At 44.2% G+C, this 20,437-nt stretch overlaps 1 protein-coding gene and 1 non-coding gene across 2 annotated transcripts in view; one reads left to right on the top strand and one right to left on the bottom strand.

The window, feature by feature from the left end:
- Fbxo42 (F-box protein 42) overlaps positions 1-20,437 on the bottom strand; it is a 55,722-nt gene that overhangs the window by 13,945 nt on the left and 21,340 nt on the right. Inside the window, 2 exon segments of the mRNA XM_051171324.1 lie at positions 9,651-9,785; positions 19,199-19,315. Coding sequence (XP_051027281.1) covers positions 9,651-9,785; positions 19,199-19,315 — 252 coding nt within the window.
- On the top strand, positions 11,212-11,318 carry LOC127212113 (U6 spliceosomal RNA). The gene has a single exon (XR_007833496.1). It is a non-coding gene; the product is annotated as a U6 spliceosomal RNA (small nuclear RNA).

Below are 20,437 nucleotides of genomic sequence, written 5' to 3'. Positions count from 1 at the left end.
AAATTTTGTTTTGTTTTTTTTTTCCGAGACAGGGTTTTTCTATGTAGCCTTGGCTGTCCTGGAGCTCACTCTGTAGACCAGGCTGGTCTCAAACTCACAGGAGGCCTCTGCCTCCTGAGTGCAGGGATTAAAGGCTTGCACCACTACCACCTGGCTTTTCTCATTTTTTTAGACAATGTTTCTCTCTGTAGCCCTTCCTGGCCTGGAATTCAAGGATCCACCTGCCTCTGCATCCTGAGTGCTGGGATTAGAGGTGTAGACTACCTTGCTCAGGTTGATGACCTCTTTTGGCCTCCTTGGTGCACAGATATATATATACAGGCAAAACACCCAGATACATTAAAATAACTGAGTCTGACTACCTGTATCTGAGATAGAGGAACTCACTTAAAAGATATACAAGTCCTCCTTCCAAGTGTTCAATGCTCATCAGTTAATAAACACCCACCCTACCTCCACCAATCCAGAATTCTCAGCACATTTTTGTGGGTAACAATTAAAAATAAACTGTGGTAGTCCATGCCTGTAATCCCAGCTTTCTGGGAGGCAGAAGCAGATGGATCTCTGTGAGTTCAAGGCCAGCCTGGTCTACAAAGCAAGTCCAGGACAGCCAGGGCTTGTTACACAGAGAAACCCTGTCTTGGGGAAAAAAAAAAACAAAAAACAAACCAACCCCCCCCAAAAAAAACTCCAAAACCCTAAAACTGTTTAAAGCTAGGTGTGGTGGTGTAAACCTTTAATCCTAGCAGTCAGAAGGCAAAAGCAGGCAGGTCTGAATTTAAGACCATCTTGGTTATGTTTCAAGTTCTAGGATAGCCAGACCCTGTCCCAAAACATAAACAAATTAGAAAAAGGCTAGGTAGATGAAAAACAAAAACAAACAAACAAACAAAAACCCTACAAGAGGACTTTCCTGCTTGTAGGTATGTTTTATACCTACCTTTCTTTATTTTGTGTGAACGTATGTGCATGTGTATATATGCCATGGTGCACATGTGGAGGTCACAGGAAGATCTGTAAGCACTGGCTGTCCCCTTCTACCATATGGATATTGGGGATCAAACTGGCCACCAGGCTTGGCACTGCTGAGCTATCTAGCTGTCCCATTTTTCTCTTCTGTAAGTATAGACCCAGAGGGTGGGAGGCCGCCCCCCGGTGATTAAGAGCACTTGCTGTGGCAACTACGAGGACCTCAACTGATCTGCCAGCATCCACGTAACAAACTGGGGATCGTCTCATGAGAACCTAAAACCCTAGTGCTGCGGGAGGCAGAGACAGGAAGACTACTGGGGTGTGCTGGCTGCCAGCCTAGCTGTCCACCTACCCCCCAAAAAAGTGAGCTCCATGTTCAGGGAGAGTACCTGACTCAAATGAATAAGACAGAGAGTGTTAGAGGACACCTGACATTTTCCTCTGGCTTCCACGTGTGTGTACACATCTGCAAATATACATATACACCCCACTCCCATATTAGAAAAATGAGTGTCCTATGGGACCAAAGATTCTACACCTGAATCTGCCTAGAGATAGGAAGGTGACTGTCATATCTACTGTTCAGCTTATCCTTTCTTACAGAGAACACAGAAGCTGTGAAGTTCAGAGACACATAGCTGAGAGTATGAGGCTAAGAGGACATAGCCAAGCTGACTGCGAATCTTTGTCCTTGGGTAAATACTTCTAAAACAAGATTCTAAACCCATAAGCCAGTACTGGGAACTCCATGTGAAAGTACAGAAACTGGGAAGGGAAAAAAAAAAATCCTTGAAAGGTTCTATGGGAGAAAGCGGTGGGAAAATCAGCTGAGCTCCAAGGCTATGTAAGATGTGACAGGCTGAGCTCGGCACTGTTAGTATTTATAGACTCCATCAGCATTTAAAGCTGCTTCTAACTGAGGAAACATGCATCACCAACTGAAATCCTCTCCTCTTTTGTACATGACAGTGGGGTAATCTTTAGGAAGTTTTGAAAAGCAGAATTCTCAAATACAAAATTAGTCATTTTATCTTGATTCAAAGATACAGAAAGGGCAGTATGACTCAGAATTGTTGTTATTAAACAGGTGCTAGAATTAGCCTCAGTGTGAACTGCAGGTAATTTGTTTGAGAAGCTGGTTTAAATATTGTTCTTTTGGGACATACATTCAAAGAATGGCTTATATACTTAGGGAATTAAACATAGGTTGCACCAAACAAACCAGATTCAGAATTAAGGTGCCACTTTTATACAATTCCTGGAACTATTTGGCAAAGACTAGAATTATGCACAACAGTTGTCCATTACCTGCAATGACTTCTCTCTCACTCCACCCTCCATTATTTCATGAGTGATTAAACAACCAATAGAAAGCCTGTACCAACTCCCAGCCCCCAGTACTGGCATCCTATACCCCTTACTTCTATCAATGGTTGGTCAACCTCTCCATCTCTGCCAACTCCTTCACTTAATAACAATTCTCCCGCTCTGTCTACATCACTTCCTCTAGACAATCACTGTCACTGGCATGCAGACATGCTGTAAAATCATAGCCATGGCTGGCCTAGAACTTGCAGTGATCCTCCTGCCTGTTTCTTAAGTATGCAGATCACAAGTATTCACCATCACACTTGGAAAATGCACTGCCATAAAAACGCAATTAATTAAAAAAAACAAAACAAAACAAAAAAACCGTAACTGACCTCTTGATGAGCATGGTGGCACACTTCTTTAATCCCAGCACTCAGGGAGCCAAGAGAAATGGATCTCTGTGAGTTCAAGCCCAGCCTGCTCTACAAGGTGATTTCTACCCAAGGCTGGGTAGCACTGCACACCTTTGATCCCTGTACTAGGGAGGCAGAGTCAGTTGGATCTCTGAGTTTGAAGCCAGCGTGGTCTACAGAGTGAGTCCCAGGATAGCCAGAGCTACACAGAGAAACCCTGTTTCAAAAAAACAAAAAACAAAAGACAGAAGAAGGAGAAGGAGAAGAAAAAGGCAACTAAGAGCTGCAGAGATGGCTCATGGCACCTACTGTTCTTTCTCAGCTCTGACATCAGGCAGGTTTTTTTTTTTTTTTTAATCACCTGCAACACCAGATGCAACACCTCTGGCCTCCTTTGGTACCAGTACTCTAGTGCATATTTCTGCACACTCCACAGAGACATAGACATACATAATGAAAACAATAATAAACTTCAGACGACAACCACCTTTCCAATGCTACGCCCACATCACTTGGCACCTCGCTCTTCTTCCTGCTCTACAGTCACAAGCAGACTGCTTTAGCTGACTCCTAACCTTCAGCTCGAACCTTTCTGAGCTGGCATCGTTCCTCATCTAGAGACCACTACCAGCCCCTCGCCCAAGGACAGATACTTCCTGAGATGCTGCAGGCTGGTGTTCATGTAAGATACAAGCCACATGTTTCGATTCCCTAAACAAGTCTGGTTGATCTGACTGCAGTGGTGCTTCATCCCAGGCAGGCATGAAGTCCGTCAGGATGCATGCTTGCTCCTGAATGGACAAAGCAGGTTTACTTTGTTTTTTGTTTTTTTTCTTTAAAAGATTTTATTTATTAATTATTATGTATACAGAGCTCTGCCTGCATGTACCCCTGCAGGCCAGAGGAGGATATCAGATCACATTATAGATGGTTGTGAGCCACCATGTGGTTGCTGGGAATTGAACTCATGACCTCTGGAAGAGCAGTCAGTGCTCTTAACCACTGAGCCATCTCTCCAGCCCCAAAGCAGGTTTACTTTGTAAGCACCTGGCCAATGGAGCTCAGGACCATTTTCTAGGACCTTGAAATGAACCTGGCCAGAATCTATCATCCTGGCCAATATTTAATTAAAGATTGTTTCAAATCTGTAATCTTAGCATCTGGGAGATGGCAGCAGGTGGGTAAAATGTCCAAGTTCAAGCTCTGCAAGAGGAATCAAGGTCAGCAGAGGCTACAAGAGACCCCATCTCAAAAAAGGAAAAAAATTAAGCTTACACTTCTCTACGCTATGTACCCTGCTCCTGAAACAGGCTCCACTGTGTACCTAGCTGCACAGGATGCGAAGGTGTGCCTTGATGAGCCCTCTCTCCTATGTCCAACCCACCACGTCTATTTTAATCTAAAGATGCAGCTGAAAATCATCCCCTGCATCCTCTCTGCACACCAAGCCTTCCCATCTCCAGCTGCTCTTACTGTGATGGAGCCTTCGATCTATTCTCTTTGATGACTTCCTTGCTTTCCTGATTTCCAGGAGGCAACAGCAGAGTTCTTTGAGATCTTTTTGTTTTGCTTGATTTTTCAAGACAGGGGTTCTCTGTGTAGCCCTGGCTGTGCTGGAACTAGCTCTGTAGACCAGGCTTGCCTGGAACTTAGAAATCCACCTGCTTCTGCCGCCAGAGTACTGGGATTAAAGGCATGCACTACCACTCATACTCCTTTCTTGAAAATTTTAAGCAGCTCCTTTACAGCTCCTGATTACCATCCTCCCCCTCTCTGTGGTGGTTCGAATAAAAATGGGCCCATAGATGTGGCCCTGCTGGAAGAAGTGGGTCAATGGGGTGGTGGGTCAGATCTCAGCTACTGCTCCGACACCATCAGTGCGGCCATGCTCCCTAAGATGATAATGGACTAAACCTGTGAAACTGTGAGCCAGCCCCGACTTAAATGTTTTCTTTATTAAGAGTTGCTGTGGTCACGGTGTTTCTTCACAGCAGCAGAACCATGATTAAGACACGCGTGTAGTGTGACAATCTTGCTTCTGGCTCCTGAGATATGGTTTCCTCTTTGCTGCCGCAGGGCCTTTGCGTATGAATTCTACGTCAGTTACCACTTCAGAGTCTCCCGTAGTCGTCATCTCTTTCTAGTTTTTATTCTGTTGCTTTTCTGTTTGCTGTGTAATTTTTACCTTGGCTTTTGCTTTACTGCTCCAGTATAAGCTCAATACAAGCTCTTTTCTCAGGAAAAGTCCGACACATACCAACTGTGGCCTCTTTCCATTGTGAGGTCTGCCATCCTCCCCACCCCACTCCAGATGGAGCCCTGCAGTGGACCCGAACACTTTGCTATGGCGGCCTGAGCTAAGATGCCAGGCAGGTAAAGACTGCCAAGGTTTCTGTGTGACACACCCAAATCTACATGGAAGAAGACATTGCTAGAGCTGTTTTCACCAAGACCCCCTCCAAACTTGAAGCACTCCACTACTTGCTTGACATCTCTCTTCCAGCAGCTGAATCTGAAGACTGAAAACCACTCAAGCTGCAAGCTTGACTCTGTCTCAAAACCACCCCCACATACCAAAAAAAAAAAAAAAAAAAAAAAAAAAAGCTCAAGTTGGAACTCTGGACAGCACACACAAACATGAGGATTTCATCAGATTCTTTATTAAACTATGTTAAAAAAAAATAGTTACGTATCTCAGACAGGCATGGTGGTACACACTTGTAATCCTAGTACTCAGGATGGTAGAGGCAGATAGATCTCTGTGAGTTTGAGGCCAGCCTGGTCTTAGGGGGGAAATAATCTAAAAAAACAAAACAAAACAAAAACAAAAAACAACAAACAAAACAAACTCCCTTCAAAACACTAGGCTCTAATTAAAAGTTAGGGGGAAGTGGCAGCTAGATTCTTTTAAGGCATTTTCAATAAAAAAATGAATTTAAACATTCAGTGGCTTGCTTTAAAAAAAAAAAAAAAAAAAAAAAAAAAGGAAATGGGTATGCAGTGAGGATGCTGGAATTCTGGTTTCTCTAAAAAACAGAAATAGAGCCAGGCGTGGTGGCGCACGCCTTTAGTCCCAGCACTCGGGAGGCAGAGGTAGGCGGATCGTTGTGAGTTCGAGGCCAGCCTGGTCTACAAAGTGAGTCCAGGATGGCCAAGGCTATACAGAGAAACCCTGTCTTGAAAAAACCAAAACTAAACCAAAGCAAACCAAACCAAAACCAAAACCAAAACCAAAAAAAAAAAAAAAACAAAAAAAAACAAAAAACCCAAAAAACAGAAATATTATAAAAATACGTTTTCATGGGCTGGAAAGATGGCTCAGAGGTTAAGAGCACTGCCTGCTCTTCCAAATGTCCTAAGTTCAATTCCCAGCAACCACATGGTGGCTCACCTTAGTGAGTTCTGGTGCCCTCTTCTGGCCTGCAGGTGTATGTGCAGGCAGAACACTATGAATAATAAATCTTTAAAAAAAAAAAAGTTTCGTTTTAATCCCAGGTGTGGGGCTATGGACCGCTTCACAGCAGCTGACTGCGATTTGTCTCGTGCTCTAGCAGAGGTGTGGTTTTGCCAGCTGCAGGTAGTTTCTGCAACTGTGCTATATTTGGAATTCTAGGGATTTTTCCAACGGTACATAAATGGTAGGGCCCCAAGAGGCGGGGTGGGTTGTTGGTTGGTTATTGGTTGTTGTTGGTCATGGTTTGTTAAGTATGCAAAGAAGAAATTAGATATCCTGATGGTGATGATCAAACACATCCCAAGGAGCTCAACACCCTTAATCAGCAGGAAGTAGTCTAACGATAATGTTACCCCCTTTCCCACTTTCGGGGACCTCTTTCCTTTCCTTTCTATCCTTTTTTCTCTTTTATCTAGTGTTAGAGGGTTGAAAGCATGGAAGAAATGGGGTGGAAAAGGGTAGAAGAAAGAAGAACCTATACAGTAGTAAAAATTCAGCTACAAATAGGTGTGGTGGTGCATACCCGTGATCCTAGCACGTGACAGAGTCAGGAAGATCAGGAGTTCAAGGACAACCTGAGATTCAAGAGACCCTGTCTCGCTGGGCGTGGTGGCGCACGCCTTTAATCCCAGCACTGGGGAGGCAGAGGCAGGCAGATTGCTGTGAGTTCGAGGCCAGCCTGGTCTGCAAAGTGAGTCCAGGACAGCCAAGATTACACAGAGAAACCCTGTCTCGAAAAACCAAAAACTCTAACTTACCAAACCAGCTACTTCTCAATTCTACTATAGGGATTTCAAAGCATAGTCTTTAAACTTAGTGGTTTAGCAGGTGGCAAGGCAGCATGTTCTGCTTATGCAGAAGACTCAAGCACGGCTCCTAGTATCCATGTTGGTTACTCAAAACTGCCTACACACCAGCTCAGCAGATCTGACACCCTCTTCTGGACTCTGCAAGCACCCGTGCTCATAAACACAAACCCTCCCCATGCTACATAATTGGAAATAAAATTTAAACAATAAAAACATTAATATTTATTAATAAAGTTCATGTGTATCCTAAAGGAATTTATGAAGGTTCCCACCCCAGAGCTCCACCTGCAAAAGAAGGAACAATGCCCATGGCAGATTATTAAGGTGTGAAGTGAGGTTACCAGACATGGGCAAAACCAGCACTGTGGCTGGAACAATCAAGGCTGCTCTAAAATGGCATCTGGGCCTTATGCAGGTACAGTGGCCACAGGGTGCTTAAGATGAAAAGATGTTCTAGATTTTAAAAATGTACTTATCTATTTAATGTGTATGGGTGTTTTGCCTACATGTATGTGTGTCGGTGCCTGTCGAAGCCAGCAGAGTGTGCTGGTTCTTTGGAGCTGGAATTATGGGCAGGTGTGAGCCACCACGTGGGTGCTGGGAACAGAACTTGAATCTCTGAGTCACTGAAAGAGCAGCAAATGCTCTTAACTACTGAGCTATTTCTCCAGACTCAATGTTCTGACATCTTAGAATCTGTGACTCCAGGGGCTGGAGAGATGGCCTCAGCAGTTAAGAGCACTTGCTGCTCTCACAGGGGACTGGGGTTCAATTCACAGTGTCCACACAGTGGCTCACAGCTGTCTGTAACCCTGGTTCGAGATCCAACAAGCATGCACATGATTCACATATATGCACATAGGCAAAACACACTGTTAACGTACAAGTAGTTTCACAAGTCTGCCTCCAGGTTGCTGCCACAGGGGCCCAGGATAAAAGGACAAACTTGCTATCTTCTGTGTCTCAGTCTCCCCACTCCCCACCCCAACTCTCATGGTCCACTCAGCTCCCAACTCCTCTCCATTTCCCTTCTCCACAAATAAATCTCTTTATATCATATCTCTGTGATGCCATCTCATTTTTTATCCTAACACACATAATTAATTGTTTTTTTAAAAAAAGAATTTGCAAAGCCAAATACTTATTAATCAATACTTCATTACCTGTAATAGGGAACAAAGGGACTAGAAAAGAAGACCTTTCTACACATAAAATCCTCAGCCCTAAGATAGTATCATTTAGCCATAGTTTCAATACTTTTTATACAGCTCTGCCCCTGAGCACTGCAGAAACACTGCACACTCCTGCTCTGTTTGCTTTCCGCTGTGGAAGCAGATATAAGCCTCTGGCCACAGGCTCACAGCAGCAGTTCGGTAAACACTGGGAATGGGCACTGGGTTTCCCAGCCGTTAAGGCAGGATCACCCTGTCATAAGACACGCCCTTAAGATAGTCCACACTTTCGCGAGGCGCTGTACCTCACTGAGCCCTGAGTTCATGCCAGAAGTGAACCTCCTGCCTCCTCCTCAGTGCCCTTTCTTTTTTTCTTTTTTTGGTTTTTCAAGTCAGAGTTTCTCTGTGTAGCCTTGGCTGTCCTGGACTCTCTTTGTAGACCAGGCTGGCCTCGAACTCACAGGGATCCACCTGCCTCTGCATCCCCAGTGCTGGGATTAAAGGCGTGAGCCACCACCGCCCAGCCTCAGTGCCCTTTCTAAAAAGCCAAGCTGACCCCAACCTAAGCCAACTAGCACAGCAGGGCCTGAGTGAATGAAAAGTGCCCAAGGAAAACCCAAGTCTCCCTGGCGCGGAGACTGAGTTCCACCTGAAAAGCCAAATGAAGAGTGTCAGGGAAAGCCTCCAGTGAATCTAGGAGAGCACTTTACACCCCAGGGACTCAGACTCTCCATGGCATCAACACCTCCAGGCTTGTGACTGATGCTTCAAATTGACAAAACAGTCTTACGAGTGCAAATATAACTGTTTCTTTCTTTTTTCTTTCTTTCTTTCTTTTTTTTAGGAAAGATTAAATCAAAAGGAGAAAAGGAATCTACTTTCTGGCGTCATTCTGCCATCCTGGGACTGTGGAGGAATGCACCTACTATGGAATCTTCCCACACTTCTGAGTAACCAGCAGAGGCATGTCCCATACACTCCCCGAATATCTGAGCTGGCAAAAACAAGTGTTATTCAGAGACCTCAGCCCTGGGACAATAGCTGCTGTCAGTCAACTGTGGTTCTCACGACTGTTCTCTTCTCCAGCTTCATCCCAAACACAAATCACACCTGTCCAAGCAGCTGAGAGAGCCACACAGATGGCTTCACATAGCGGCACAGTGATGCCGGACAAGAACCAATACTAATACTGATGATAAAACACAACTTATTTTTATTTTTATTTATTGAGACAGGGTCTCTTTATGTAGTCCTGGCTGTCCTAGAATTCTCTCTGTAGACCAGGCCAGCCTCAAACTCACAGAGAGGCATCTGCCTCTGCTTCCCAGGTGCTGGGATTAAGTCATGCACCACTAGATCCAGCTATAATTTTATTCTTACTGCAGAGATTTAGATGAGCATATGATCCTAGGCATTTACACAGCACCTTTGACAAAAAACCTGGACGCAGTGACATGCTGACAACCATGCCAACAAGTCCTCTGGGGGACGGCATTGATAGCAGCAGTCCACCACTCACCTGAAGCCAACGGCCGAATCCACTCTTTGCTATTTAGGTCGAGCCTCCAGAGGTCATTGAAGGCAGCATTGCAACTGCTCTGGGTGCAGCCCCCAAAGACATACATAGACTGATTGGCATCATAATAGCACGCACCTGCAGAGGGTAAAGAAAAACAAGAAACAAGTGACTGCAGCTTAATTTTGATATCTTTAACTCTTAACCATGACCCATATTTTTTCAAAACTCAAATATTCCACACATTCAACAACTCTGTACCAAACTTCTATCCTCACAATCATGTCTTTGGATTGATCAGTGTCATATTATCCTTAAAGAAACCCCTATCCAGATCTAGCCAATGGACAGCACATTCTCCACAGTTGTGTGGAGAGCGGGACAGACTCTGACATGAACTCTGGTGCCCCCATATTTGACCACTTCCCCTTGGTGGGGAGGCCTGGTGGCACTCAGAGGAAGGGTAAGCAGGCTACCAGGATGAGACCTGATAGGCTGTGATCATATGGTGGGGGAGGAGGTCCCCTTCTGTCACAGACCTAAGGGAGGGGAATAGGATGAAAGAGGGAGAGAGGAAGAGGGGAATGGGAAGATACAAGTGAGGGGATAACAATTGAGATGCAATCTGAATAAATTACCTAAAAATAAAAACAAAAACATTATTTTCAGGGAAACCTCCCCTCCCCCCCCCAAAAAAAAACAAAGAAAAGCTATGACCATTTCTTTTTTATTATTTAAATTTCTTTTCTTCTTCCTTTCTTTTTTTTTTGTTTTGTTTTGTTTTTCAAGACAGGTTTTCTCTGTGTTCTCCTGGCTGTCCTGGAACTCTTTTTGTAGACCATGCTGGCCTCTAACTCACAGAGATCTGCCTGCCTCTGCCTCTAGAGTGCTGGGATATTTAAATTTAAATTTTTCTAAGGATTTATTTTTATTATATGTGTATGGGTGTCTTTCCTGCACACATATAATTGCACCATGTATGTGTCATACCCATGAAGGCCAGAAAAGGATGTTAGATCCCCTGGAACTAGAGTCACAGACAATTAATTAGCTGCCATGTAGAGCTACCAAGTGCTGAGATTAAAAGCCACACCCAGCCTTTAAATGTTAACCCTTCTGTGGTTATTTTTAGTTTAAAAATAATTTTGAGGGGCTAGAGAAATGGTTCATAAGTTAAAAGCACTGGGAATTCCTCCAGAGGACTGGGTCTCAATTCTCAGCACCCACAAGGAGGTTCATAACACCTGTAATTTCAGTGCCAGGAATTTGACACCCTCTTCTGGCATCCAAGGGCACTGCATGCACATGGTACAAAGACATTCATGCAGGCAAAACACCCACATACATACAATAAAATAATTTTAAATCCTTTAAATAATAATTTTGAATCTATATCTAAATGAGTTACTTTGACTTCACAGGAATATCTACAAAGCAAGTTCCAGTCTAGTAAGTGTCACACTGTAAGCTCCTATTTCAAAAGAAAATATAAATAAATTAATTAATTGAGTAAAAAGTAGTCTAACAAAATTCCAATGTTTACAATAGTTAAGAACAACAAATAGTGCTCGCTTCGGCAGCACATATACTAAAATTGGAAGGATACAGAGAAGATTAGCATGGCCCCTGCGCAAGGATGACACGCAAATTCGTGAAGCGTTCCATATTTTTAAAAAAAAAAAAGAAAAAAGAAAAAAAAAAAAAAAAAGAACAACAAATAGAGGCTAGAGAGATGGCTCAGTGGTTAGGAGCACTGGCTGCTCTTCCAGAGGTCCTGAGTTTAATTCTCAGCAATTACATGGTGGCTCACAATCATCTGTAATAGGACCTGATGCTTGCTTCTGGGTATGTGTGAAGACAGATTACTCATATACATTAAAATAAATATACATATTTAACAACAACAACAAAAACCCAAAACAAAACAAAAACAACCACAACCACATGGTGTCTCACAACCATATATAATGTGATCTAATGCCCTCTTCTGGTGCACAGGTGTACATGCAAAGCATGGCATACATAATAAATAAATACATCTTAAAAACAACAACAAGAATAACAAACCCAAAAACTACAAGTAGGGGCTAGAGAGATGGCTCAGTGGTTAAGAGCACTGTCTGCTCTTCCAGAGGACCTGGGTTCAATTTCCAGCAACTGCATGGTAGCTCACTGCTGTCTGTAATCCAGGGTGATTTGACACCCTCACACAGACATGCATGCAGGCAAATCGCCCATGCACATAAAAATAAATAAATCATTTAAAAAACAAAACAAAACAAAACACCAAAAACCCGGGGGCTGGAGAGATGGCTCAGTGGTTAAGAGCACTGGCTGCTCTTCCAGAGGTCCTGAGTTCAACTCCCAGCAACCACATGGTGCCTCACAACCATCTGTAATGTGATCTGACACATACTGTATACATAATAAATAAATCTTTAAAAAAAATCCTACAGATAAAAAAGAATTAAGTTAAAAGGGCATGAGAAATATGAAGATAAATCCTGGTGCGACATCTGCATCCCCAAGAAACTCACCAGCTCCAGGTTATTTTGGTCCCACAGAGGTCAAGGCCTAAGCTTGATTCTCCTGCCTCAGCCTCCTGGGTACTAGGACTACAAGTATGGACTATACTGTGAATTACACACCTGGCTTCTCTCCAGCGTGGAGTGGAGTAGTAATTCCAGTTACGTGCAGCGATCATGAGGAACTAAGAGTGCTCTGGAGCTTCTGAGATGTAACTGCAGCTCATCACGATGACACATGATAAAGCAAGTCCAGGCCAGTGACAGCTCAGCAGGGAAAGATGCTTGCTATCTAGCCCGATGACCCAGGAACCACATGGCTTGCTAAGGCAAGCCGTTAATTTCCTAAGTAGGATGTTAAGTCTAGTCTATCCGCAAACTCTTGGTAGCAGCTTCCTCCATGTAGCAGAAGAGCAGAATGCTTTTATTTTTCAAGGAGATAGCAAACATTCTTCTCCTCTATTTGGATTGAAAACCCAGCCAGTTGGGCCCCATGAGGTCCTTCTCATGTATTTTAATCCTATACTAAAATAGAGCAAGCTGCATTTTCCTGCTTCTTTCTGAACAAATAAAGGTTTCTGAAGCAGGAATACGGGCCCAACGCTAAGGCACTGAGATCTAAGTGACACAGCCGCGTTTCAGTGACTACTGGTCAAGTATAAATGAAGCTGGGAAGGAAAGAAAATCAACTTAGAAGACAACGTTTAGAACTCAAGACATGACAAAATAAACACATCACGCTATTGGACATGGTGCATACATGGTCACAATTCGAGGACAGCATGGTCTGTATGATGAATTTTAGGCCAGCCAGGGCAATATGGCTAGACTCTATCACAAAATCCAGAAAGAAAATAGGACACTCAAATATTCTAATAAGTTAAGTGGCATTGTTTAACTCTGCTGGCTTCTTGTTTTTATTTGAGACACTGAAGTGGTGACAGGACACTTGGGAACGCCCAACGAAGTGAAGGCTGTGAGCAATTCTCAGACCTACCCTGTTACTTGCCTTTTATTCAAGTTCTCCACCCAAATAGGTTTTTCTTCCAGAATATCTGGATCTCTGGAATGTCACAGAAATTAGAGATCACTACAGGGTGAATACTGCGCTAAGATACATGGAGGCTGTGTGTTCCAACTGTTAAATCTCCAAACTTGTCCAAAGTTGGTTTTCTTTCTTTCTTTCGTTCGGTTGTTTGTTTTTCAAGACACTGTTCCTATGTGTAGCCCTGGATATCCTGGAACTCCCTCTGTCAGAGATCCGCCTGCCTCTGCCTCCTGAGTGCTGGGATTAAAGGCATGTGCCACCATGCCGGCTTCACAATAGTTTTCTACTGAACTAAAATCATCTTCGGGTGCAAGATCTTCAGCAATCTAGATTTCTCACTGTCTGAACAATCCCCAAATGTTCCCTGAGTGAGCTGCATATACGTTTTTAGATGCTCAGGTGTTAAACTCTCCTTTGTTTCCCTACTGTCACCAGGGAAAGGCCCTGAGGCATTTATCCCATGCTGGAAGAGACTATGCTGTCATGTGTCTCCCGTCTACAAGCTGGAACATATTTGATAAGGTCTGTAATTACATAACTCAGGACAGGCGAGGGTGGGGATCCAGCCTAGGCCTGCAGGCTCCTGCAGGCGCCAGATCAGCAGTGTGTGGAGCTACCTGACGCGGTCTATAGGAAGCTGACAAGGGTGTCCTCCATTAACCAAGGCTGTCGTGATACATCTCTACAAGTTCACCAAGTACAAAACTGCCCTTTTCATGTCACTGGCCTTTTCTGTCCCAGGCTTTTAACATAGGAAAGATCTGGTACTGGGCATGTATTTGTTGTGTCTATGGCATTTAAAGTTTTTTGTTTTTCTTTTTTAATTAAGTGTGTGTGTGTATGCACGCGCGCATGCATACCATGGCACATGTATAGAAGTCAGAAAACTTGCAGGAGTCAGCTCTCTCTTTGTGGGTCCTGGAAATTGAACTTGGGTCTTCAGGCTTGGTGGTAGGTGCCTTTCCCTGCTAAGCCATCTCACTGGCCCATATTTGTTGTGTCTAAGCCTACAAATCTTGACAATTATTAAAATGTATTCACATTGATGTAGGAGATAATCAATCGAACTGAAGGATTCACTAGTAGATCCGCTTAAGAGATATCAAGACACAAAATAGAACTGCCTCCCAGACACTCAAAAGATGTGTAGTCTGATAACCAGGCTTTGTCAGAGTCAGTGGAATTTAAGATTGAGGATTCTAATGTTCGTTCACCATTAGGCTCCACTCTCATAACAAAGGAGGCAAGCCTGGTTTACAAGTCATTAGGCCCATCCCCTTATCAGCTCAAGGGGGCAACACAGGGTCACAACCAATGTTAAGTTCTGGACTGACATGTAGCCCCTCTGTTCTCTTCTTGAAAAAAGCCTAATTCTGCAAGGCGGGCAGTACCAACTATTTGAAAAATAATAATACTGGTGTACTAGCATTAATTCTGGCTGTGTAGCTCTCCCATCTGCCTAAGTGGCCAGGCTCGCAGTCTCCCGACTCTGTTTAAATTGCTCAAAGTGTAACTTGGGGCGAGGACTTATGAGAGAGATTTAAAGATGACAGTGTACATGCTCCTCTTTGGGCATTAGCCACAGGCCGATATTTGTTATATTAAAGAGCTTTCCCCTGTATTAATCTCTAAGTGTGTGGAGCGAGTTCTTATTGGAAAGGCACAGTGATTCTAGAACTAGCAAGGAACTAAGTGCTAAGAAGTACAAGGCTGGCTGGGCGTGGTGATGCTCACCTGTAATCCCAGCACCCAGAGGCAGAGGCAGGCGGATCGCTGTGAGGTCGAGGCCAGCCTGGTTTACAAAGTGAGTCCAGGACAGCCAAGGCTACACAGAGAGACCTTGTTTCAAAAAACCAAAGCAAACAAGGAAACAAACAACCAAACATCAACAACAAAGAATTACAAGGGTGTCTACAATGTGGGACCTATCCTCAAGTACACAACCACCTGTGGAGGAGACATTACGCTCACATCCGACAGCCTAAATAATGTTTTGACGACTGTTTCTCAATTACATTTCTCAGCAACCTGTAACATAAACAGAATTTGCCATATACATCTTACAAATAAGAAACTAGGTAAAAAGCTCAGGAACTTGGTTCTCAGGTGCAAAGGCCTTTGCTCGGTTGATAAAGCTTCTCTAACGGAGACAATGGGAATGACAAAGGAAGGTGCCAGTGTCAGGAGAAGAGCAGAGGGAAAGCAGTCTCCTCTTTGGAGAGTCAGGGCAGTGTTCCAACAATGTGACTCTTCTGTTTTTGTAGGAAGCAAGGTCTAGCTTTAGTTCTATCCAGCTTGAGATGTAGAGAGGGAAAGAAGACACTTAGATATGGGTTTGGGGCAGTGGGTTTAACCTCCCCAGCACCACAAGGGGAAAATGGAGGAATGGACTGTGATGCAGTTGAGATGTAATGCTCAGATTATGAATTAAGAGAATAGGAAAAGCTGGGCATGGTGGCACATGCCTGTAATCCCAGCACTCAGGAGGCAGAGGCAGGCAGATCCTGTGAGTTCAAAGCCATTCTGGTCTACAAATCAAGTCCAGGACAGGCAAGATAACATAGAGAACCCCTATCTCAAAAAACAAAAACAAAACAGAGAGAAAGAGAGAGAGAGAGAGAGAGAGAGAGAGAGAGAGAGAGAGAGAGAGAGAGAGAGAGAGAGAGAGAGAGAGAGAGAGAGAGAATATATAGGAAAAAAGAAAAGATTTAAGACAGAACAGAAATTTGGCGTTTTGTTTCACACAGAATTTTAGCTAGCCTAGACTGACCTCAAACTCATTAAGTAGACAGAGCTGGCCTTGAACTCCTCCCAGCTGTATCACTGAAGTGTTGGGATTACAAGCATGTACCACACCCAGCTTCAGATCCTGAGGGCAAGAACTGAGAATGAATCCAGTACCTTAAGTCTGTGTATTTAAGATGATGGTGACATTCACTAAATTAAGGAAGGGGGAAAATGGGGGTGGGGGGTGGGGCACTGAGCTCCACTTTTAGCTGACTGAATATGAAACATGCAGTATCTCCATGGTAACTAAGTGAAAAATTAAAAATGCAGATCTTGAACCAACATGAAGTAAGGATAAGAATGAAAGCTGACAGATCAAGAATAGATACAGAATAGAAAAAGAAAGGAGCCAAGGAGGAATAATTAAATCCTTAATTTTCCTTTTAAATTTAAAATTACATTTATTAGCTGGGTAGTGGTGGCACACACCTTTAATTCTAGCACTCAGGAGGCAGAGACAGGCAGATTCTGAGTTGGAGGCCAGCTTGATTTACAGAGCAAATCTTAGGATTGCCAGGGCTACACAGAGGAAAATCCTATCTCAAAGAACAAAAACAACAACCAAAACATTACAATTTATTCATTCATTCCGAATCTGTGTGTACAACCTGTGTGCCAAGCTGCCTGTGTGGAGATGAGAGGACAATTTTTGGGAATTGGTTCTCTCCATCTACCATGTGGGTCCTGGAGAATCAAACTCAGGATGTCAGGCTTGGTGCCTGCTGAGTCTTCTCACCAGTCCTGCTACTCTTAGGGGTTTTTTTGTTTTGTTTTGTTTTTTTAAGATGTATTTATTATGTATACAGTGCACATTAGATCACATTATAGATAGTTTTGAGTCTGTGGTTGCTGAGAGTTGAATTCAGGACCTCTGGAAGAGCAGTCAGTGCTGTTAACTGCTGAGCCATCTCTCCAGCCCTGAACTATTAATCTATTTTGCAAGTTGCCTGTGTTTTGATTGGTCCTCCTTAGTTTGCCAGTCAGCTAGACAGTCTAGAGATACACAGGGTAAAAAGGAGAGAGAGAAGCCAGAAAAAAGATAGAAACTTTAAGAAAAAACAACAACATTGCCTATGACTCTGTTCTGGATTTCTAAGCGCACACAAATGTCCTTGCTAGAGGCTCACAGTGACAGGCTGGAAGGTGCATCTGAGTGACGTGAAACCCTCTCCCCTCACAAGCTGGCTGCTTGCAGTGTGTTGCTCTGCTGACACAAAGCTGCTTAGCACACCAGACTCACTCTTCTCACTCTCACTGCAGGACTTAGGGCTGGGACATGGCGAGGGAGTAAGGAGCTTGCCCTCAGCAAGAGGCCCTGACTTCTACCCCCACCCCCCCACCCCCGCCTTGAAAAGACCAGCGCAACAGTCCTCAGGAGCCTGTCGCCTCCCTTCCTCTGTCTGTAGCGTTAACACCCACTGCATCACACATGGATCCTCACCGACAGAAGGCCACCTCGTCCAGCCACCTCTTCAGAACTCTTTCAGTAACAGCAGTAATGATGATGAGACTTGCTTTTTGTTTCTGAGACAGGGCTCTGCTAGATAGCCCAGCTGGTCTTGAACCCTCCTGCCCCCACTGCTGTGACAGGCGTGCAGGCCACATCTCACTGTGTTGGCAGTGCACGAACAGCTCAGAAGCACTGGAGTAAACTGCTGTGTTTCAGCATTGATCAAGGCAGTATCACTGAACTATTCTCTTTTTTTCCCATTACATTGATTGACTGATTCACTGGGGGAGCAGACATATGGCCCAGTGTGAGTGTGGAGGTCAGAGGACAACTCCCAGTTAAAGGGTAACTACCAGAAGTTGGTTCTCCTCCACCAGGTTTCATCTCTAGATCGAACTCAGGTAACGACAGCTTGGCAGCAAGCTCTTTCGACCACTGAGCCAACTTACCGGTCCTCAACTACTCTTGTGAACCCCCACTGTCACACAATCACAGCTTTGATTTCAGCAAGTCCCACAGTGGTCTCACAGATGTCTTCCTCCTCCTTCGAACAGCCTAGAGCAGCACAGGCAAACGTAGCTCCTCAAGAGCTGCGTGCAGCACTTCATCTGTCTCTGGTCTGTTTTATCCAACCCCAAAGCAATAAACAAGTCATAACTATTTCTGGACATCTCCAGATAAGTATAGCACAGAGTCTGGGGTTAGGTGGCACTAAAGGGTCCTTGCCTCCTGGTGTTTACAACTCCTGTCAATCCCGTGTGACCAAAAGGACAGAAAGGAAGAGGTGTGCTCACTTCAGAGACGGTGAAAACTCCTCTACCTTCCACCTCCGCAGCCCCTCATCTCCATCACCTGCTCGACAGTAGGCAGCTGACAGTGTGGCAGGCTCCATCCCGAGGTCCATGAATAAGACTGAGGCCCCCTTTGAAAGGGTTGCCCAGTCCCATGTCTAACCTTCAGGACACTGAAGCTCTGGGTGACACTGATAGAAACTCTATGAGACACTCCTAAACCAGAAACAACAACAGCACCTCCAAACCCCACACCCTCAACAATAGGTGATGACTACTGTTTAAGCTGCTAAGTTTTGGGGCCATTTTTTGTTTTGTTTTTCAGGACAGGGTTTCTCTGCATAGCCCCTGCTGTCCTGAACTCACTCTGTAGACCAGGCTATCGTTGAACTCATAGAGATCCATTTGCCTCCACTTCCTGCCTGCTGAGATTAAAGCCATGTGCCACCATCAGCTCCCTGTGGTCACTTTTTTTTTTCCCTTCGAGACAGGGTTTCTCTGTGTAGCCTTGGCCATCCTGGACTCACTTTGTAGACCAGGCTGGCCTTAAACTCACAGTGATCCACCTGCCTCTGCCTCCCGAGTGCTGGGATTAAAGGCGTGTGCCACCACGTCTGGCTCTCCTATGATCACTTTTTAAGCCATCGGTAAGCAATACATGCTGCTTCCTACCAAAAGTTCAAACTATAGCCAGGTATGGCGGCACATGCCTGAAATCACTGCCTTTAGTGATTTAGGAGAATCAAATGAAATTGATACTATAAAATTGCCCTAGCACTATCTGTTGAGGTGTCAAGGGCTGACCCTGGGCCTTCCTAGGCAAACATCCACCCCTAAGGTACACATCAGTCTTCACTACATGTGTAGGCTCACTTCTTCCCCTCAGTTTACATTCACTTCATCGAACACGCAGGCAGCATGGGACCTGCTTTCCCAGTGTGGATACTCACTATGGGAGAACCTCTGAGTGATGGGGGTTCCGGGGTATGGGTAAGTGCGGCTCTCCCACTGAATGTTTCCTTCCTGGACAGCCTTCATGAAACCATGGTAACACTGGTGGGCGACACCTAAAGATGAAAAAAACCAAAGGCAGAAAGGGGAAAAAAAAATCATTAAAATTGTATCTGTTAACTGCCTTTATCACTTGTATAACTTATAAATGTTTTGAGGAAGTCCAAATTTCCTTCATTTTCAATCAAAGAAAGGAAACCAAAATTGAAAGGAATGCCAAAATTGAAAGAACTACATCTTACCAAGGTATAGGAAATTATGAGATATGTGTGAGGTTACTAAATCAGCTCACATGCTCACCCTTGTCCACTTTCAGTTGTATCTCAAGGCAATAAAGATAACTGGTTGCATGTACTACAGAGCAAAGGGGGTGAGGAGCAATTTAGCTTTATGAAGGAATACAATAAGACAGTGTCTATAGTGTAACAGCTGCCCAAAAGATTGTGTGATTAATCATGGCAATCAGGAACCTTCCAGTTATGCAAAAACATAGTAGGTTATTACATAGTAGATTATAAAATGTTGACTGTGTGCCTAAGCACTGTGTCTTAAAAGTTAAGAGCTGGGGTGGGCTACAGTGAGGGTTTAGTGCTCCCCCAGAGGATCCACGTTCACCTCCTAGCACTTCCACAGAGGTTCAGAACAGTCTGCAACTCCAGCTCCAGGGCATCAACACATGCTTCTGGCCTCAGTGGACACCAGGCACACATGTAGTACACAGACATAAATGGAGGCAAATCACACACACACACACACACACACACACACACTCAAGTAAGCAAGCAAGCAAACAAGCAAGCAAATAAATAAAGTTGAGAGCTTGGAGTTGAGAATCAGCGCAGCAGTTAAGAGAATTTGCTACCCTCCCAGAGGGCCCAAGTTCCATTTCCAGAATACTGGGCGGCTCAAAACTGCCTGTAACTCCAGTTCCAGAGGACCCAGTGCTCTTTTTGGCCTCCACGGGCACCTGTACACGGTACACATACATACATATACACAAGCCACTCACAAGTAGATATATAATTAATAAATTTAAAAAATTATTTTATTTATTTTTATTTCATGTGTATTACATGTATGTCTCTGTGAGGGTGTCAGTTTCCCTGGAACTGGAGTTACAGACAGTGCTGAGCTGCCACATAAGTGCTGGGAATTAAACCTAGGTCCTCTGGAAGAGC

Source organism: Acomys russatus, chromosome 29 (genome assembly GCF_903995435.1).
Source record: "Acomys russatus chromosome 29, mAcoRus1.1, whole genome shotgun sequence".
Taxonomy (NCBI): Eukaryota; Metazoa; Chordata; class Mammalia; order Rodentia; family Muridae; genus Acomys; species Acomys russatus.
This window is presented reverse-complemented; position numbering and strand designations above follow the sequence as displayed.